Source organism: Prenolepis imparis, unplaced genomic scaffold (genome assembly GCF_030444845.1).
Source record: "Prenolepis imparis isolate NDT839.2.m4 unplaced genomic scaffold, iyPreImpa1.0 SCAF_3, whole genome shotgun sequence".
NCBI classification, from domain to species: domain Eukaryota; kingdom Metazoa; phylum Arthropoda; class Insecta; order Hymenoptera; family Formicidae; genus Prenolepis; species Prenolepis imparis.
In genome coordinates, this window is record NW_028141161.1 from 12,786,382 (window position 1) to 12,810,008 (window position 23,627).

Consider the following 23,627-nt stretch of genomic DNA (forward strand, 5'->3'; position numbering starts at 1 on the left):
CGCACAGTTCAATGTACAAATTTATAAATACAATGTTATTTCTATATTGAGAATATTCTATATAGGCCGCCCAACAATTTTCCATCGTACTTACACACGGAACATAGATAAGACATTCAAAGGCATCGTCTTGAGTTGAGCGTCGCTCGACGCTGCCGATATTTAAAATTTTAAAATCCACCGCGCAGTTCACCTTCCACATTCCGTATGTGATGGAACGACGGACCTTGGGCCGAGCAGGCGCTCGGCGCAAAGCGCGGCGCATGCGCTCAGTACACCGTGCCGCGATCAGCCAGGATGGTTGATAGTAACGAAATAGAAATGTCGCGTGTGCCAATTCTAGTGATTCTGGGTGCCACGGGTTCCGGAAAATCTCGACTGGCTGTCGAACTGGCTCGCCGCTTCTCCGGGGAGATCGTCTCGGCCGACAGCATGCAGGTAAGGATATTGTATAATGCTCGATCCTCGACGAAACCTCACGACGAGGTTAGGTGAACACCTAAGCACGACTTTCCACAACGTGTTTATCGTGTTTGTGAAAAGCGATGGGAAAAGCGCTATTGTGCGACAAGTCTTGTCTCGATCAACAATTATTTCCATTAGATTTACATATTTATGTGAATATATAACTGTATTCAGAATTTTCCTACTCTCTATATATTTTCAACATTATTGCGTAGTTTTCAGTATCGATGTAATTATACGCCAAGGGTACTAATATAAAATAAGATAAAGTTACAACATAAATCAATAGCGCTTTTCATCATTATTTTTATCAATATCAAGCCTAATGCGGAAATACTCATACATAACGGAAATGCGATTTTCCGAAAATTAAAATGCTCTTCCGTGTATGTCGTGAAATTATATCTCCATTTTTCTAATTTAGGTCATTTTTTTAAAAATAATTATAATCTAAAATCAAAATCAGTATACCTTTGATAGCAAATATAAAAAACACATTAATTAAATTATTTATATGTGTGTGTTTATTATAAAATCTTATTTACTATCAAATAAATCAACTCTAATTTTTTATAATTTTTTTCATGACGATTGTTATGATTTATGACAAACCGATGTCGCTTATTGATAATATCACGAACAAGCGGAAATTACTCTTGTAAGTTAAATCCGTCCTAAGCAGTCTCTTTTTAATTTAATTTGATTTGATGACACTTGGTTGGAGCAATTCGCAGGAGATAGAAGAAATATAGTACTTTCTCTCTTTCTCTTTTATAAATCACGTTTCAACGCCAGTGGCGTTAAGTGATAATAAAACACACGTGAGAAAGCACTTAAACAGTGTTTGTTTTCCCGCGACAGTTATGCATCTCGTAACGATGTGAAACAATATGGTTTGTTTAGTATCAGCATGCCATTTTATCGTTATCGCATTCAAATTAATTTTCGTCATTGTTTTAATAGTGATAATAAATTCATTGAATTATTGCTATGGAAAAACTTACTATTTAAAAAAAAATCAGACCTAAAAAATTTATATATATTAAATAATTAATAATAAATAATATTAAAAAAAATGAATATTAAATATTAAATGATATATTAAATTTAATATATTAAATAATATATTAAATAATAGATTATTTTGCAAAAGTAAAACATTTAATTAGAGCCTGCGACAGATTCTTCGTCTTTGATTCAATAAATCTTTTTTATGAGATCGTAGAATCTCGTGTGCTTCGCGGAAACCGCTCGTGGCTCATAAATTAGCCGTTTTAATTGTCGCACGTATATATACATACGTTAACACACGAGTCGATAATCTAATCTCACGGCCTTGACACAAAGGTCAATCGCAATTGTTGTCCTTCATGTAAATTCATCGAATTCCGTCGACTCTCGACAGGCCTGCCGCAGAACTTCCGGTCAGGCAGAATTTCCGGCGAATTAATAAACGATGACGCTTGTGTTCGGGTACGGTCAAAAGTCAATCTTTTTTATATTTGTCTATTTTTTTATCTATTTTTAATAACAAATCAATTTTCCCTTTTTTTTTCTTTTTACACACATACATATAGTATTAGCAATTAATTGATAAACAATTATAGGAAATTAAGTTCTTGAAAAGGACAGTTTATATAATCGGATTTTATATATAATAATTTTCTCGAATGTTGATATTAATATTTTTACTTCTAACTTAAAAAGAAAAAATGATTTTTAACTAGGAATTTATTTACACGAATAACTAATTTGTATAAAAAGATTTTGCACTAAATTTTATAAATTGTTTCTGGACATAGCTTGTATTCTAAAAAAATCCATTTAGTTGGATAAATGAAAAAAGAATACATGTATATAAAAAATATGATATTATATAAGAGGTTAAATTATTTTTAAGATTTGCCTTGAGCGATGTACTTGGGAATTGATTCTCTCTATACCGCGTTTTTAAATTGAGATTTATTTGCAACTATTCACGCGAGTATCGCTGACATATAGCAGTCATTTTTATTGATATATAAGTTCTCAATACATGATTGTTAGTTTAATGATCTTCGAAGTTTGGCACGTTTTTTTTAAATGTCTCTCTAATAATAAATAAGAACGAATAATGAGAGAAGAGTGATCGTTAATAGAAAATATTTCGGAGCTGTCAATAATATATATAATATTCGTTTTTAGCTACGTTTTGCATTTTTAATTTTTATCTCGCTTTTTAATCTCGATCTTCATATTCAAAATTATATTTTTCGCCCATGAGAAAAACTCTATATAACGTATGTTCGTAGACTAATCGATAGTTTCTCGCCTTCACGTTTATTTCTATATCTTTTTCACACGGAGCATCGGCGGCTCCTATTTCTTTTTTCCACCATGCGTTACTTCATTCGTATATGCATAAATCACGCTTCCGGGCGGACACGGCGCGACGCCCACACACACACACGTGCCGGAAAAAAAATCTACAGATTTCCGCCCTCGCAGATTGTCGATTCGCACGAAACTTGAAACGCGGTCACACTCGGGGAATCGCTATCAGTACCGGGATTGTTCCTTCTCATGGCGAGAACGAGAACCCTTTGGGGACACATATCGCACGACCAGACGTCTCACGAAGATGTCTTTAATCTTCGCATGAAGCCTGGCTCTGACCGCGCCAGATATACATATACATAATAATAGTCATTCATTGAATTTTTACTAAGGAAAGACTGATTGCTCCAAAGTGGAAGGAATCTGGCCTGAAAATCGGATATATTAAAGAAGGGATTACTTTGCATAAATATATTTAATTACAATCTGGGAAAGGTCTTCAATATAATCTTGTCTTCTTTGTAATTAAATATAGAGCGATATAGAGAACATGTGTATAGAAAAGATTAAAAAAGAAATTTTATTCAATATTTTTCCCACCACTCACATATTTTCATTTTTATATTTTTATTTTTATAAGATATCTTTCCTTCACAAGTATCTAAAAAAATATCTAAAGTATTTTTAAAAAAATATATTTTGCTATCTGTTTTTAATCTTTTAATTTTATAACACATGAAATATACAATTAAATTTTATTCTATTCGTAATTTGATAAGAATAGCATAATGTTTTTGATTATTTCCATGATGAAGCCTCTTTCTGAATTAGTAAATTTGAAATTTCATCCAAATACCTAGGAACCTAATTTGGTTAGAAACGGGCCAGTCGGATGAATATACGATGGCCGAAAGTTATTCTCCTCGAAATACGATAGATCGGTCTTCCTGAAATATTCAGCGTGTAGAATTTTAATATTGCTGTTAAGAAGGCGTGCTGGAATTTTACTGAAATACTGGGAGCGAGTCTCTTGCGAATATCCATTAAGATGATTCGCCGGATAAAGTTAGTAGAAAACCCGACAATTCTTAGTGATTCGTAAAAATTTCACGAGATTTTATTGGAGCCTGTCCTTCAACTATTCTGGAAATCATGTCTCATAAAAAAGGTGACGATATAAAATCACAGATATAAAATAAAAGAATCTCAACCGATTTCTTTAAAATTGCGAGATTTCATTGATCAAATTTACACTTAAAAATCATGTCTTTTTCAAGGTCTTTTGCTCGAGATAATCGAGATAATCGAGAGTTACAATCTAAATATAAAAAGTAATCTATTCTATAACACACTAGAATTATATATGATAATTGCATAGCTAATTTCACACTGTAACTGTGTATAAGAATAATTACGAACTATAATTACATAAATCGAGAAACGCATAATTATCTCATTTTGTACATAAATATGCCTTTCAGCAATGTTAATTCGGCATTTTATTACGTGTATACATCGATATACATATACGCATCGATAAGATACCGCACATGCATGTATAACTACGAGTTATGCAGACCACACTTGATATCACATGGTATGAGAAAGTGAACGTTTAGGCGAGACCTTTCATTAAGAATATATACATATACGCGTGGGGAAGGACGCGTTGGCGTTCGGACAGCATGAAAACAGGCAAATGAAAGTATAATTAGTTTATAATTTTGTATAACGAACTGTACAATTCGAAAGGTTAATTGCATTCTGATTACTAATTTAACGTGAAGATTCATTTCGCAATCATCCGAAACGCGTGTATCGTCCCTTTTACGAAAGCTGATCGCGAGTGTCATTAATAAAGGAGCTATTTTATAATAAAATACACGAAGTTATCCTTCCTGAGGCTTATTCACTTTCTCTAAAGATAAATCTGCTTATATCCGGAAGGAGAGATGAGGGAGAAGGGAATAAAAATAGTGGGCTTCAAAATAATGCATTCTCACGAAATGTACGCCGGTAATCTCGTAATACGGAGCGTTTAGAACCACATAATAGCAAATTCGTTGATACTTTATCGCGGCGCTGACCCGCGGAAGGCAACGCACTTTGGTCCTTGAATTCAAATGGTGTTCGTGGTCTCTGGCGAACCGGCTGCGTGCCATGCATGGAAACTTTCGTTTTAACCCGCGAATAAAGCCCCACGTGCGTTACGTGAAAGAGAGAAACAGAATTTGCCGCTATTATCTCTTGCTTTCATGGTTGCAATTTACTTTACTTACTAAGTAAACGTTACGAGTATTTTCAATGCAATCATTAATTAAAAATTATCAGAATTTTTCATTCAATCTTTTTTTCATTCCTCTACATATATGTAGAGCATACGCAAAAAATATTTGAAAATTTATATTAAATAAAAAATGTGTTTATATGAGATATATTTTATTCACGTTTCATGCGTATATTAATTTAAAAAATTAGCAAGATTTAATACAATTATTATACTATTTACAATTATCACAAAATTGTAAAACATTTTAAAAATTTACTTAATATTTTAACATTATTATGGTAATAAAAAAAAATACGCGAATTAATTAAAAATTATTGATGCAATCAATATTGATTTTATTATCTAAATTGAAAGCAAATGGTAAAAGGGGGACAGCATTTCTCTCGCAAAGATCGACCTTGACGGTGATCGTACATACGGAAATGTTATAGTCGGTGCCCACGGAATGCGCTTTGACAGCCGCGACGGTGTGCGTTTCGTAATTGGACGATATGAAAATCGTGATAAAAATCGTAGGCTGCAGCTGGTTATATGCGGCAGGTTCTCCGGCTTAACCGGTTTTAAATTCACGGCGACGCGATGACGCGAGATTTACGAGGCTCTTTTGTCGACGCGGATGCTTCGGGATACTCTCGACAGTTGTTTTATTACGGCGCTGAGTCGCAAGTGCAGCCTTTATCAAGACGTCGAGTGAAACCTCGTAACGATTATGAAGGATTAATGAACGTACTTAAGTCTATATAGCGCTCAAGTGATGTAATTGCCAATTAACATTAACATCATTTCGCGTATAATATTAAAGGTTTATATAGGAGAGATATTTCAATAGAAATTTTTGCATTCGTTTTTTGTTCATGTAGAATTATTGATTTTAACTTTATATACGCAATAGTTCGGAAAAACGTTAATTCAGAAGTGACAGGTGTTCGAGATTGCATCAAAGTCGATTATCGGTAATGCTATTTAACATCTATTTTCGAAATTCGAATCTAGTCTAGAATTGACAGAATCGGGTCAGCTGTTCAATTGAATTCGAAAAAAAATTCTCTTTTGTAGAGAGACATTTTCCAATTCTACGCACATTTCCTGAATCACAAATCTTCTTTCTTATCTCTTATTAATTATGAAATGTGTGTAAGTTCTTTTAAAAATGTAGCGTTTGTCATCGATATTCTTAGATGTCTTGAAATAACGCGAGTTTCGATATTTATATTTACATAAATTACTCGTGGGATCGATAGCGACAAAGATCATAAACTTTCCCGCGTTTATCTGAATGGCGCTTATTGTTTACAAATTATGTCATAGCCAATTTTAAACTCTATATTTTCTGTAAAATCTCGTGTCTGAACGCGGAAGAGCTTTGCGTATATCGCCTCCTACAAATTATTCTAAATTTATCGTATAACACACAACTTCATTTATTTAAAATATTCCATCTCGAGCATTAATTAAATGCGAATACTTGTTACACAATATTACATCAATCTAAAAAAAATGCTTTCAAATATTGAAAAGCAGCAACGAAACCATTTAATCATTCTCAGTTTCAATCTTCGCTTTTTGTATTTTGTCACTTTTCGCCTATAATTTATTATCTTGACATATTTGTATATTTTTCTACTTTAATTGTGTTTAGCGATATATGATCGAGACATTGTAATCATTGAAATGTATAATCCGACAACTGTTATTAATTGTGTACCACGAGAGTATATCTTCTCTTTTCTTTTTGTGCGATGCAATTTGTCTGATATAAAGTTTAAATATGTGCGACTGATGTGTCATCTATTCTGCGATTAGGAGTGCTGAGAATAGATTGTCATACTTCCGGGACTAAGCCGGTGCGTTTGCTCGCGGTGCATTATGCAATGCAATCGCACTCGGAGTGCATTGCCATAATTGTATGATTACTCATATGAGATATCAGTGCTTCTTGGCGCCGAGTGGGATGACGTAAAGTTTTATCTAGAAAAAAAGAGAATAAATCGGTTCTCCAGTATTAACGAAAACTTATTTCTTTTGCAATTATTATCACCTGAATATTGCTAATTACTTTTATTTCAAAACATTCTTACGAAAATGTAGATAACTATAAACATTTGATTAAATTTCACAATTTTTTATATCAGGAATTTTCAGTATTTTTTAACTTTTTAAATTTTAAATTTTGAATTGAAATTTAAAAAATTGTTAAACATTAAATATAACATTTTTTTATCTATTTACATCCCTGTATATTATTTTTCAATTATTTATGGCATAAAAATTATAACTAATATTTGAAAAGGGGGGAAAAAAAAAAAAAAAAAATTTGATAATAAAATATTCACGATGTTGATTCTATACATCGTTATATGTGACTTGTTCTTATCATCTAATTAATTTTAATACTTTATAAAAGTTTTCGCCACTCCTAGGTCGCTTATCGTTACAAAATTAATCAGACTTGAAAATATTGATTACGGAAAATAGAATAATGAGATAAGATTGATAAAATTCGTTTGATCCAATTTGCGTTATCTTGGTGTTCGCGCGCGCATATATGTGCATATCTCGAGATTATCATTTGCAATTAATTTTAACTTTTTTCTAAAATTTACATCTAAGAAAATATAGTTATATAATACAGTTTTTAAATATAAGTATAAGAGAGTAAATATTATTGGACTTAGCAATTATAATTATATCTATCAAAGTCATATATTTTTTGAGCCTGTAATTTTTTTAAATCTTAGACATGCCATACTTATATCATATATAAGAGTTGTTTTTCTCTAAAGAAATGCTGCAACAGCATACGGCAACAATTTCTGATTTATGTCGAGGAATGTCGTGCTTAATAATAATAAGCAGTATAGAACAAGATGCTAACGCAGAAACTTGTCTTGCAGAAATAGAGCTTATTGTTAGCTTCTTGTGTAGAATTCAGTCTATGTACAATTTCATCGCATTGCGACAATTTCCGCGATCCTTCGAAGAGTTTGTATCACGAATGGAGGTTCAGAATAATTAACAATGTGTATGTGTGGGAGGGGGGAAACTGGCGTATCATTTCATGAAAATGCATAAATAATTAAAAGTTCTAATTTTATTTCCAATCTTATGTCTTATCGATAAATCGTATAAGATTAAAGTGTATTATTAAATTGACTCGATTAATTAATTCGCGATCATTAAGTTTTCCTAGACTAGCGAAGAACGATTAGTCGAACGATTAGTATCCTTTTATCAATTTTTATTTTACGTATTAGTAATCAATTTTCTTCTTAATTAATACCATGGACGATACGACTAGTTGATATTATAAAATACTTGTAAAGAAATGCAAAATGAAGAATAGTCAGATCCTTGTTACATTTTATTTGCCTCTTAATTATTACTTTATCACGTTCTGAGATAGACGTTCTGTCAGTGCAGTTAGTAATCATAACGCCCCGTAATAAAAACCACGAGAAATGGTCATAATTAGGAACTTTCAAACTTTTGTCGAGATGAAATCAACAGCGCATTTAATATAATGACTTATTTAATAAATTAATTCTTTTCTTATTGCTGAATTATCTAAGAACGGGTTTTCTAACATTTGTTAGATTTGATAATTAAAATAATTAAAATTTGAAGTGCAGTATGTGTATTATATTTATTAAACAAACTTGAATATTTACTGATAGTTAGACGAGTACGAATAATAAAATATGAATAAAATGCGTATTCAGGAAATGTAAACACATAAAACTATCATAGCACACCTAGTAATCACGCATGATAATTGAGAGTTAAGAAGTAGCATAGCTACATCTGCATCGCAGCAGGATAGAGGCGGATAAGCGATCCCGGGTTCTGTACGTGCATTCTCGCGAACGTATCCGGGCGAGTTAGCTCATTAGCATCGTAGATTCCTGCTAATTATCGTAAACGTCAAGTAGACGTATAGTAGATACATAAACCCCGTTGGTTGAGAATCCGCGAGAATCCAGGGGCATTAACACGGCAAGTTTCACGATTGCTTGGATGACACGCGTGTATAGCTTACACGTGCGCATAACTTTTACATCTTGTCTCGTAATTCTATTAAGCTTGTTCTCGCGCGTATTCTACCTCTTTAATCCGTTCTATTTTTTTTAGAGTATTTTTTTAGAGTATTTCTCTTAAGTAAGGTTTGTCGCAATTTATTGCACGTTGTTATGACGCACTGCGCGTTAGAGATAACTGAAAGATCTGGAGTGATAAGCTTTCCGTGCCGAGATTGAAAGTTATTGCTCTTTTGCATAGCTTTCGTCAAGCATCCGGTATATTTACGTGCCAACTGTCACGTGTATTTGTCGAAGTAGTGTCGATCAAAGTTTACTTGTCACTAATCCAAAGTGAAACTTCGTTTTATAGTATTAGCTATTTTTGTAGTTTTATATTTTATATTTTCTCTGTATTTTATTATATATAAAAAAACACTGTTTTTTTTAAATATTAAATTTAAGATGAATATTCTAGTATAATTTTCGAATATTAATGATTCTGATCTTGATTCTGATAATTTTTATTACAATGAATCATCTCTAACAAATTTTGTTATTTGTATGCATTCGAATTATGTAACTAATTATATATAAATATATATACCTATACGTAAACAACTAGAAAAATTTAAAAAATTACAAAATTAAAAATATTTCGAGGATAGAATGGAGGGGAAAGATCAAAAGTGTGTAGCGGTATGTCTCGCCTACGCAAGTCGATGGTTTGCGCGTGATCTTGGATAATAAGTTGTAGAAGACCGGTTTCTGAACTTGATAAGAGGATGACATGAGAAACTCTTGGATCGGGAACACACGGGGGATAGGAAATGCTCTTCCGCGATGATGATCGAACGAAGACAGACGATCCGATCTCGCAAGAGAGAAGTGAGGCGAGAAAAGATGGGAAAAAAAAAGAGAAAGAATGCGAAGACGAGATCGTATTCGCCATTTTACTCCACCGGACCAGTTTTCGTATATAACGTAATAATACCCCAGTTTTCGTGTAATGTAATAATATCTTAAAGCGAAATACGGCTCTACGCGAAATACTTCAAGGAGTACCAGTTCCTTTCCCGCTCTCTCGGGCTTGTCATATTCAAATTAATTTACTTGAATGGTACTTGCTCTTAATGACCGCCGCACTTGCGTATTTCCGTAATTCCGAGGTTTATCGGTCGCTAAAATTGTAGGGTTGATTGTAGTTCGCGATATGTGATTGGCTGACTGATTAAATATACTTTATCTTGTACGTCGATATTAGCGTAACGAATGATGTTCATTTACAGTTATATTGACAGTATTTTTTATAATATATATAAAATCAACAGCACAATTTTTTTATGAATTTACTTTTAATATTTACTTTTAAATTAATTTTTTTAAATTTACTTTTAATATTTTTTGACAGAAATTAGCTGATTAAAACGTTAATTTGCTAATTAAATTTTAAAATAATAATATGTTTAAAAAATTAAAATAGTAATATGTTGAAATATAATATGTTATAATACCTTATCCTCCATTAATATTTTTTGACAGAAATCAGCTGATAACTGTCAAAAATATTAACCGAATTTAAAGTATATTATAATATATTATTTAAAACATTATTATTTTATAATTTTTATACCATATTATTATTTTAAAAATTAATTAGCAAATTAACGCTTTAATCAGCTGATTTCTGTCAAAAACTATTAATTGAGTTTAAACAAACTTTATATTTTTTTAAAAATATTCTTTTTAATACAAAATCGAGGAATGACGCGCTTGTGTTCTAGTAATTTCAAATTTGTCGGTCATATCGAGTCGATATTTTAGTGAGAAATTTCATTATGAATTTTTGCGGCAGAAATAATTGCTCGGCGTGAATAATGTGCGTCGTGCTCATAATCGGACTCTTGATTTATTTCTTTTGTCGGCGTTTGCCGGATTTTCATTGACTTACACTCACAGTCAGCGGTCCGGTTGACAGCAACTGCTGTGAAAAGTGAGCCGACAAAGAGATTCCGTGCCCCCGAGAATTTTTACGGCACAACTCGGGAACTCTTAAGTGCACGCGGCCGTTTGCATATGAACGTTGCTTAAGATTCCCTGAGTGCACTTCTGAAGCGCTGTTCTACAGTTTCTCCCCTTTTCTTCTAAAACTTTTTGTACTTTACGTGAGATATTTTTGTACAATTATACGATTAAATCACAATCTATATATCGCGCGAATTTTATTCAAATTATTGCTATGCTTGTAACTTAATTAATAATTTTATTCAAGTGAATTTGATTTGACTGTACACAAAAAATATATGGTGTGTCTTAATTATAATTTTTTATATTATACGCTTTATATTCTTTGTTAATATTATTCGTCATTATCTCATTTGTTGTTAATGTAACGAATGCACGCGTAGATATATTGTTTTTCATTCGTAGCAACACAGAAAATAACTTTTAGACGTGAGAGAATTTTTTTTTAATTCCATAGTTCTTCAGAACAGATATTCTTGAATGTTACTACTTACCACTTACTACTTACCTTTACTTTTAAGATAATAATTTTTATAGCATTTTCTGAAGAAATATAAATAATGATAAAAGTATTTCTCCTCATCCTGCTAATATTATAATTTAAAAAACTCGTTCGCTATAAACTCATTGCAAATCAGTGTTATGCTAATCTCGTATAAAAAAATTGTGAAGTCAGTGAAGTATTAAATTGCAAAATTATCCTTTGAAGAGTTACATCAGATCTGAATCCTCGACGAATATTAAAAAGACATATGATAATTTACGAAGTTACGTGAGACGAAATTAAAGTTTCTACTTTACGTGTTTCCTTTAGGAAGTCATTGTATCGCTGTGTCCTTCAATCGAACATCCTGCAACGTTTGCGCGCCAAGTTCGGACGAAATCGCCTAAGCGATTCTAATGTCGCGATGACGACAACGTGCTGCTATGTGACCTACTTAATACCGATTAAATATTCAACGTAGCAAAATCCACGTGGTATTCTCCTTCCTTCTCATTTATCGCTCTCGCAGCTCGTTCAAAATCTATTTCACTAGAATAAATCCTAGTCATTTCTTTCGACAGAAAACTATTTTTTTAAATGATATTTCGGAAAATATCACACAAATATCGCGATATATCGTTTTTTCGTTATTCTATTTTATCTCAGGAAGTTGTGGAAGCATAGAAGCCACTGCTACCACGCGGCTGGAGTTTCTCAGAGGCTTAAATACACGTCGATCGGTAAATCTCGCGTAAATTATTCCGCAATTTGCCGGTGACTTCGATAATTGCCGTTGCGAGCGTTGGGAGGTCTTTCGTGAAGCAAAGGGTTCCTTGAGCGTTATCGATAAATCACGGCGCGGGATATTCTCGGTCCGTGAATTTTTCCCTTTTCGCATCAGGCACCGTTAGATTCGTCCGATTGGCCGACACGATGTGGTTCTCTCTTCCATTCTCTTCAGACTTCTCTAACTTCACGACCTTGAGTCTAAGAAAACGTTCGAAGTTCTTCGGGTTCCGCTTCGCTCCTTCTCGTCTATTTCTGAAGTCTCGAATTAGATTCGTCTAGAGTCTAGAGAACGGCCGCGACTTCCGCCAACGCCTTCTGGAATGCCACTTGCCTGCTGACGAACTGATTATGGAATGACGAACAGGAAAGAAAAAGAGAGAGAGACAAGAAAGATAAATGATATTTCGTTCTTCTTTGAACCTTGAAGTGAGAGAGCCCTGACGCCCGCTCTACTTAAACTGTCGATTAATTCTTCCAGCTAGTATCTTCAATAGTAATTTGTGATTACGTAATAACACTGCTCCGTGATTGGATTCGTATAAAATTAGAGCTGACCATTTTTGATGATACTCGAAATAAAGTTTCAATATCCGTTTTTTTATTGGAAATTCTTTATTTCGTTACGTCACGTCAATTTTCAAAGTCGTGTATTTTTAAAAGTGTTTAAAAACAAAAAAAATAATCTCTCTGAGTGGAGATAGATTTAATTCAGCCTTATAATATCGAAATTTAAATATATATATATGCACCCATATAATTTTGTGTCTTCAATTTAATATATGTAATTTTGAAACTTGAGGAGAAGCATCCTATATAAGAGCTCTTATGATTGCCAGTGAAACAGCTGATTCGGGGTTTACTCGTTCCGATATCTTATTCATCTGTCCAGTTAAAAATTCGAGATCTACGAAGGATTTCAACCTGCGTTCCGTAATGCACGAAAGTGAGTTTCGAGATAATAATCAAATTATAGCATCTTCAATCACGTTTAGAATGGATGACGTGCATATTCGCTTCTATTGTGTCGCATTTAAAGTTGCTAGATACTATTTTTTATAGAATGTCCTATAAATTCTATAGGAATTGTGTCGAATATATAAAAAATATTTTATCAATTTTTATTTATTATAAAGCGTATATGATAATAACAAAATTAATAAATTTTTAATTTTTATATTTAAAAAACTAATTTATTCTTTGTGATAATTTTGCTCGAACATGTTTTATAGAAATACAAATATTAGAAAATATAGAAACTAAAAATAACATTGATAAAAATGACGAACAATGCTAATCAAATTACACATTTATATTTATTTGAGATTATTTTGAAAAATGTGAAAAATTATAATTATGTGACAAAAAATGGAGTAAACTATCAGCATTTTTGATTATTGCATAATCAACAAATTATATTTTTGAATATCGAAGATACAATATATTTATAAATAATTTTATTTTAAAAATCCTAAAGATTATTATATTTTCAGTTTATAGAATATTATTAAATTAGTTTTAGAAATTTTAAACAAGAAATTTTTTGTATTCTCTCTCTCTCTCTCTCTCTCTCTCTCTCTCTCTCTAATTAAATCTATTGTATTAAATTTATATAGTGTTAAATCTCTAATTAAATCTCTTGTTATATTAAATACATATATAAATTGCTTAATTTCTCTATAGATAAATTAACTTATTGTTTATTTAAGAGTATTATTAATTGCAAAGATCTTTATTTCGGTTCTTCGATTGCTTATCAATCACTACATTTATTCGATTTCTTAAACCACTGAACATAAAACAATTTGTCCGACAAGTGGTTGATGAATGAAGGCTAATGAAGGTTGCGAACGTAACCATTCAAGATATCTCGATGTATACCGGAACCTTGGGAACCTGTTTCATCGAACGCATCACGCATCTAACGGATTGCTAGGCTGCCGATTAAACTCTTCACGAAATCGATAGATTTCATTCCATCGATGTCGAAAATGTTTTTCTATTTCAAGAGACGGTGTCTTTAAAAGACTTAATATTTCATCAAATTAATCGTCGTTTGCACGACAGCCAAATGTGCTAATCTTAGCCATAAAAGCATCGTGAAATTCACGATGCGTGCGGAAATAAAATAATTGTTGGCCTCCGAACGATTTAATTATCTTGGTATCACTACCACCTGCGGCTTTAAACTTCAAATAACTTGCGTCATGGATAAGATAATAATATAAGATGCGTGCAGAGCTATTTTGCTTATAAAACGACCGATAGAATCGATAATTATGAGTTTTTGTACGGTAAGAATCGATATAATTTATCAATCAATAATTGGACTGGTGAGCAAAAAAACGTCATTAGGCGCATCAAGTAATTATAGAATTTCTATTGGGGAGTTTTGGTACGTTGGCGAATGATTCTTAGAGATAGTGTGTGTTAGCACGTGTCTGATTTCGTTTTTACTTCGAGTACGTGTTATACAAGTCTTACAATCGTTCTTTCGTTTCCTTTCCTTCTATATCTTTGCTATTGCGTAAGCGAGTCACGCAGCACTGAAGGAACTTCGTTTGGTATAACCGGGCGATTAACGAAGTAGAAGTGATTGAAGGCTCTATTGATCCGCCAAGCACGTATTTGACACGTATTCGATTCTTCTTGAACTCAGAAGAAAGAATATATATAATTGTGCTACAGTATATTTTTTCCAAATTTCGAGAATATCGGTGCGAGAAATTGCTAATTGATTAATTATCAATTAGAACGAAGTCGGTGCAAAGATTCTTCGATTTTTATTAATCTTGGACTATTATTAATCTAATTATTGTTTTACTGTCATAAAATAATTAATTTTTTTTAAATTTAATTTACGCAAATAACTTGATCACAATTTTATTAGCAAATTGAAAATTTTTCTCAATTTCTTTATTTTTTACTTTCATTACAAAACTTTTATTATCTGCTAACGATGGATTATTTTTTGAATTATATATATATATATGGTTGAGTAATTAATTCGTTATTAATTAATAATCCTTCTTATATTGATATCTCAACAACGGCTTCTAGTTTTTGCAGTCGACACCCAGTCTTAGCAAGACTTAGTGAATTTCGAGTAGCAGCTGGTCGATCGGTCGATCACTGTCTCCAAGAACGTTGTCGATACTTCGTACGTGTATTATGTCACCGTGGCACTTCTCTCCTCGACGTTTCATCGCTGCAGAAGCGATATACGTTTCTGATCGAAGCATTTGCACTGACGAGCAAAGTGGAACGAAGGTTAAGGCAATCGCCTTAATATTTTTTAGTCGTGCATTTTATAGACACAATATAGATTTGGCTCGTTCCAGAATCTAGTAAAGTTTTGTCTAGTAAATATATCTCGCAATAAATATTTATATAGAATTTTATACATAGTTGCAAAATTCACAGTGTAATTGAGAATAGAACACTTTTCTTAACGATGGTAGACAATATATCATTTTAAGACACCGCTTAAAAAAATAATATTGATTGAAATTCATCATGTCATAAGTGCAAAAAGATTATTTTAAAACATTTTTTAAGAACTATATTGAATAGTGAGAGGAGATAAAAAAGAAACAGGAAGATTGTTTCGCTTTTGCGCTACACATTGAATCATGTTTATAATCATCACTATTATAAACACTATTTTAAGCTTTCGTTAAAGATTCTTCATTTTATACTTTTCTCGCATTATTTAGGAAATTGTTTTCTAACATTTTTCTCTACGTGGAGGCCAATTTGATTCACGCGCGCAATAATGTCGAACTTATGTTATTTTATTGGAAATCATTGCCCATCCATAAACTCGCTTGTAAATGCAAATTTGATAAATATCCAAACAAAGAAATGTTGATTGTTTTCCATTTGAATCTCCGTCAGATTGTGTTACTAGTACTTAATCTTATTAGCTATGTATATTTTACTGAACTCTTTTCTCGATGCTCGTATAAGAAAAACGCGTTTGTAACTTTTGACTTTGAAAAATGATATAAAATTATACTCATTTGTTGGACATCAAACGATATTAACAATTTCGTCGAGAAAACCGACAATATTAATTGTGACATTTATAAGACTCTAGTTTATGGAAAATAAAAAATAAATCTTTATGAAATTTATAAACGATACTTAAACTCTATATTATTTGTATTATTAGATGTCTAAAAAAATTATAAGTGGGATTAATATATAAATCATGTTAATTTGTTAATTCAGGATTTTCGATCGAAAGCTTGATAAAATTTCTTCTTTCACTTCTCCACTTTCATGCTGCAGGATTCGATTTAATCCGACGACTCTACAGTCGCGTCTGCATTATTCGGCGCATTTATTTCTGGCCCTGAATCACACAAGCGTCGTAATTAACGGAATTATTCGATTTGTCATAATTTTCCATTCATGCGTTATTTATCAGTCGTTACTTGCTACTTCGTAACACTATCTCGCCGGTTTCTCATTATTTTGTTTTTAATTACGGCAATTCTTCTGGTCCGCAGGTGTACAAAAGCCTGGATATTGTTACTGCGAAGGTAACCACGGCGGAAAGACAGGCGGCACCGCATCACATGCTGGACGTCGTTGATCCGCTGACCAACTTCTCCGTAATCGACTTCAGGAACATGGCCTTACCAATTGTAATTTTCACATCATTCTCTTTTCCTTTTTTTCCGGAGATACTGACATTTAACGCGGCGCAATTATTCTAACATTATATAATAATAAGAATGATTATGCTCATCGGCTTATTGTTAAATATCTGGAACATAATTCAAAATTTATTTACACGTGAATTTTATAAGAATAACCGAAAATTTAATTCAGCGCGATAATAATGATTACCATAATAATTTGCATATATTAATGTATCTAGTTTATTCTATCTAATTTAATGAGCAAGGATGTCTTCGTATGCTAATCGTAACATCTCTCGAAAAAATAATGAGAATGGTAAAAGAATCCGTAAAATCGAGATTATCGTAAGCAGATAAAAATCATTAATGGGTGAATCATCCTTCTCTGGGCGTGTTAATGAAAAACGTACAATAAGCGCTTAATGAATCGCAGATGTCGAAAGTGATACTTTTTTTCGTCCTCTTTGTTTCTCGATCGGCACAATCAACTTATTGTTGCGTATTAAGGATTATAATTGCGCCGATTGGATGTTTCTCGCGCGCGGTTTCGCAATCACGATGGGTTCGCAACTCGGTTCGCGCGAAATCGACTTCGTAAAATAAAGATCTTGAACGAAGCCAATCGGAACGCCCCTGATCCTCGCGAAGACCTTGATACGATCATTAGCCACGGTCTCTCGCGCGGATCGCTCGGTCCTGCTTTCGATCGTACTCTGCCCCCAACACTCTGTGTTCCTTTTCCTATCGATACAGATAGACAACTTGCTGGCCAGGAGGAAACTGCCCGTTGTCGTCGGCGGTACAAACTATTACATAGAATCTCTGCTGTGGGAGATTCTTATAGCCGATCCGAAAGGTCCGTCAGTGCAAACCGATTCAAGCGCGACCAATCCGAGCGCATCTATCGAGAACAGATCGGATGATCGATATAATATACGAGTCGGACGACAGAATGGCGATGACGATGATAATGAAGCGGCACCGACGAAGAAGTTGAAATTCGACGCGAGATTATGTGATGATAGCAACGAGGAACTACATCGAAGACTAATGGAGGTCGATCCGGAGATGGCGCGCCGATTGCATCCTAACAACAGGCGGAAAGTCATAAGGTAGGATCCACAATTGTAATTATTGATACAGGATATTGATTAGGCAAATTTCAATATTGCAATAAAAAATAAAATATACTCGACATTTTTAGTCACATTAAATAATTCGCATAAAATTAATTGCAACCGCGTAATATGAAATATCGATTTTACATTGTGTTTTATAAGTGTTATACAATTAAAAATATATTTATTAGTTTTAAAATGATATCTTTTATCTCGCTTCTTATAAAATTAATAGATATTCAAAATGACAGAAATATATCTGAAATGGAATGATTATCGTGGATTGGAATCATGTAACACTATTTTTGACTGATAATATTATTTATCGCAACATGTCAATGATATAAAGACAATTTTGTTCGCATCTGTGATACCGAGCAGTTAATTACGATTAGTGAAATTTTATTGAAATTTGCCACGTAGTTCGTCAGGGTTATTTGATATCCGGCGGTTGTTATAAAGCCACTTGTCACATTATATTTAAAAATAAATTAGAAAATACGGCATTCATCAGGCGGTCAGTGATATTCCTGGCGCATACATAGGCATTAATTTAATTCATTGAATTCATTAGCATTTTTCACTCGAACGCCGTGCAAGTAAGTCTCAAAGCGACGTTCGTTAAAGTCTCAAAAACGTTCCGAGCGTACGAAATCCTCGCGCCGCGATAAAATTCTGACCTACTTTCGATAACGGGAATGAAGCTATAGCTCGCCTCGTTATCGCTTTGACTTCAAGATATTCACATTTTATTGCGACAATATAAATTGAATCGATCATTGCGGAAACGATGTGTTTCATTAAAGTAAAAATCTTCCAGAAATAAGAAGAAGAAATAAATATTCCGATTCGATTAGTTATTAGCCGCAGAGGCAATACATTTGTAAATCTATCGAATTTCCTCCGCATTAAATAATACAAGCAATACAAATCACGAAAATTTTGCAAGATATCTTCAGGTGTATTAACCCGTGATGAAATTTAGCCCGAAAATGAATTGATAAAATTCGGAGAGTAACAGAGATAACGAAGTTAACACCTGAATCGATTTTGCATTTTATAGCCGTTTTGTCGAACGACCAACGTATTCATTGAGTTTTTCTTTATTAATTAGTAAACTTTTTACTCAACCGTGCAGCTTTAACATAACATTTGCAATTTACACAGCGTTATCTGAATGGAATATTTAGGAAAATGTTTCATCATACAATCAATTTATAAAATTCTGACTTAAGTTTGACGAATAATTGAACTGAACCGGATTTCGGCCTTGGTATAAATAAGTAGAGCCTGTGAACTAATTAACGCCACGCGCTATTGTTCCCGTTGAATAATTAATTAATTAATTGATGCGCCCATGAGATGATATTGCAAATAATCTGAGTTCTGCCATTACGAGCAGAGCTTATGCTAATAATATTGATGACATTCATAGTTTTGTAGCTTAAAATTTTGTTAATAAATTTTCCTTGTCTAAAGATGGATTCATGGGATTTGCAAAAAATATTTTAAATTTTTCAAATATGTTTTAAAATTATAATTTAAAAAATGAAATTTTTGGAATTGTTTGTGTGTGCTCACTCTAATCAAATACGTCAGTATTTGATTAGATTAATAATATCATTGAATTAATAAAATAAAATTTAACTACAAAAATGTTGTTGATTCAACAGTATTTTTTTCTCAGTGCATTAGTAATCAAAATTATTTTCTCCAAGAATTCTGGATAATAAATGTCAATATATGAACCATGCACTGATATCCAAGATTATCTGTGATAAATTGGAATTCTGTCTAAATAGAGATGATTATTTTATCTTATGCGTTTTTTAAATTCATGCTTAAATTGATTAATTTTTTTAATAGAATAATTTTTATTATATTTAGCTCTCCTTTATAGATACAGTTTCGACTGTAATTGCAAAATATTTTCTTGCATTATATATTCCATAATGCGTTAATTTTGGCATACGTCAAATTATTTAGAATTTATAATTTAGGAAAATTATATAATTTTCTTCTTATTTAAATTGTTTCACATTTGATTTATCATAAAGTTGCTTTCAGCATTATCTTGTTTATGCAATCGGCTGATAGCATACATACACATAATGTAAATATGTCGTAACTATAATCGTAGGTCAGTGGAGAGTTGCGTGTAAAATCTTCTCATACTTATCGTAAATATAGATACGGATCGATGCCAAAGGACACACAAATGGTGTGACTTTCTTAGCGTTACTTATTAATTTAATAAAAATTAATTTAAAAATCGCAATAGAAAAGAAGTTAAATAGATGTTAAGAATAAATTTCTCCTATTTTGTTTGCAATATAACTTACAATTATAACGTTTGTAATTTATCTGGAATTTAATTTAAAGTTATAGCTTTTTCAGATTATGTGTTTGATTGAAATTGAATTTAAATAATTTAATACTATTTAAATTTTGTTGTTCTGGAATTTACGTTACAATTACAGTTTTATCAAAGTTATCTAGAATTTAATTTAGATAGATTATAATTTTTTTATTTAAACTTCTCTTCTGTTCAGCATCAGAACTTTTTTTTGAAATTTTACATTAAAATTATAGTTGTCGTAAAGAGCTGTTGTAATTTTAATCATATATTCTTCATATGATAAACGATTAATTTTAATATAACCAAATATTATATGCAATCATAATTATGATCACGTAAACCTATTTATAAAATTTACTTTATGTATATGATCACGTTTCTCGTTTGAGACGCGCATGAATTCGACGCAGAAAGGAGAGAGTCCCGGTTTTCGCCGGAGTTCGCTGTAGGTCCACCTGTTACTTTGCCGGCATTTTTCGCAGAATCGGGACTTATAAAGCTACGTTCACAGTTACAGTAATTCGCGCGGCAACGAACGACTCGATCAAACCCTTCGAAGCGTTCAAACGCATATCTCCACGCAATCGTCATCAATCAAAATCTTTTTTCCGCGTTACACGTCGCGATAATTGAAACTACTTCGTGTATCCGTAATTTTCGAATTATGATTAACCGTCCGCGACGTACATCATCAATGAACGTCGAGACGATGCAGAATGATGCATTTCCCCGCGTTCCTTTGACCTGACTTCGGCTTCTGTAGGATTTGCGTGTCCAGCTCCCGATAGATCGATATACACAGTCGGGTTTCCTCGGGTGTGAATGCGACATCGCCGCGCAAGACGATCGACAATAGTCAATTAGAGCAGGGGTAGAGCAGAGGCGAAGCAGAGTAGAGCAAAGCAGAGCAGGGCACGTCTTTTGGACAACTGTTACGCTTTCACAGTATGGCCACCAATGGCAGCTGCGTCTCGCAAGAGCACCTTTTTCCTTCGCGGCGGCCATCCTGCTGCACACTTTCGTCTCGTACGTGAAAAGACGTCGAACCCTATAGAATATTTTGGATCAGGTTGGGTTAGGTCAGGCAAGGATCTCTCGCGCGTCGCCAGCTGTCGTATCTTTCTTCCTTTATCCTGTCACCTCGCTTAACTCAGAGGTTTCAAGTTGTATTTATTCGCCGTGCTTCCGAAGCATCGAATAACGAGCATTCAATTAACCTTCCGGTCGCTTCTTTACATTTCTTTTCGCGATCAATCGCATTATATGGAGATTGCACGAGATCTTATTATTAAGAAGTATGATTTTCTTATAACGCTCATCTTTCTCACTGTCATTAATCATCGTGATATATTTTTTTGACATATCTGCAGTATGTATGGATATGTATTTAATTTATTTTATTTTATTTTATTTTTATTTTATTTACATTATATCGTATCATCTTAATTAATGTGAAATAGTTTTTATTTCCGTTATTATGTAATATTTAATACATTGATCTATTTTATTAACAATCTATGTATAACAAGTTTTTAGATTGAAAATACAAAATGCAAGATTAATTTTACTCTTCGAGAAATAATTTTTTTGTTTTTTTTTGTTTATTAATGGCTCGGATTAGTTTCATTAATATTAATAGCGGTTGGAATAAGAATTTTGGGACAAGCATGAAATATTTATTCGTCGTGTAGTCTTATCATGTAGTCAACGAAACTCAGTTCTCTTGATGGTTTCTTTACGAGGGACCGACATTATTATTATATTACAAACGTTAAAGTGTTATGAACGTCGCTCTTTGCACAATTTGCACTTTAACTTTTTAATACTCTCTATATATGTATGTAATAATATACATTTTCGGCATTATTTTCTAAGGACTGGGTGGATCGATTGCGAGAATTTTTTTTCTGTAGAAAATCGTATAATTAAGTTGTAATCATTCTTGTTTGCTTTTCGATTCACGATGCGATAAATCGAAATGGAACTGGCAAAATGCAAAATTGTTAGAGAACTGTCTGTGGGATATGTCTTCATATATTTTTAAAACTTGAACGATCCTTTTTATACTTTATAGCCCAAGGGAAAACACGGCACTCATAAACCTTAATAGTCTTGTTCCGGAATATTTTTTTTATGTATCGCCTCGTCATTGCCACGGTTCGTAAAGAATCCCTTCCTTTTTGCATCGATGTTTTTAGTCGTCAGTAAGGTGATAAGTCTCATAAAATCAATTTTAAAAGCTTTATTTATTCTAGCAGTTTCTATTTAAGGTTTATTACAAAATGATTAATTATTTTAAAATTAGTTTACTTAATTTTATTTTACATCTCTCTTTATTTTTTATTTTATATATACATTTCTTTCATTTTTTATATATTCCTTAAAATTTACTTTAAGAGACTTTTTTATATTTTTAATAGTGTTTTTGTGAATATATTTTAAGTCATATCTTAATCTTGATGTACATATTTAATTGGTATGATACTTGATTTATTTCTTAAATATTTATCTGTCGAAAGGCAAATTTTAAAGGCAAATTTTATTCACGTTTGTCTGATGATTTATTATAAATCGTGTCGAGTCGAAATAGCACAAAGTTATACGCGGTGTTCTTGGGTCAGAATATTCGATATCGATGAAACGTGATGGATGTTCTTCCTATTTAGTAGCACGGCGAAGAATTTCGAGTCGCTCCGTTTTCGCTCCTTTTTTTGACTTCGGTGACATATTCAATGTCCTCGTCTCATATGCGTGCCTACGTGAACACACGTGGAGCGTCAAAATCACGATTACTCATAAAATAATCATCAGTTTGCCAAAGATAAAAAATGCGAGCTTATTTATAGGCATATCGTGTGACGAAAATTTTGTGCATATATTACGCCAAGAGAATTTTGCAATCGCTCTTCTCTTAACAAAAATGTGTCAAAATATTAATAATTTTGAAATTTATAAAAAAATTAAAAATATATTTTATAAATATAAATAACTTTTTAATTTGTAGTTGACAAGTAATCAAATTATAATTACGCGATAAAATGAGAATTGCAGAAGATGAGAATGTGTGGAAAAGATAATAATATTCACATAATATTTTTCTGAAAATAACAAAATTGTAAAGT

General features: G+C 32.5%; 1 protein-coding gene across 2 annotated transcripts in view; it reads left to right on the forward strand.

Moving 5' to 3' along the window:
* Window positions 1-264: 264 nt before the first annotated feature.
* The window catches only part of LOC145933669 (tRNA dimethylallyltransferase), a 72,185-nt gene continuing 48,822 nt past the window's right edge, over window positions 265-23,627 (forward strand). For both annotated transcript variants that reach the window (XM_083033634.1, XM_083033633.1), the window contains exons 1-3: window positions 265-438; window positions 16,894-17,031; window positions 17,782-18,140. In XM_083033634.1, coding sequence (XP_082889760.1) covers window positions 298-438; window positions 16,894-17,031; window positions 17,782-18,140 — 638 coding nt within the window. In that variant the 5' untranslated portion in view covers window positions 265-297. The remainder of the gene's footprint in view (window positions 439-16,893; window positions 17,032-17,781; window positions 18,141-23,627) is intronic.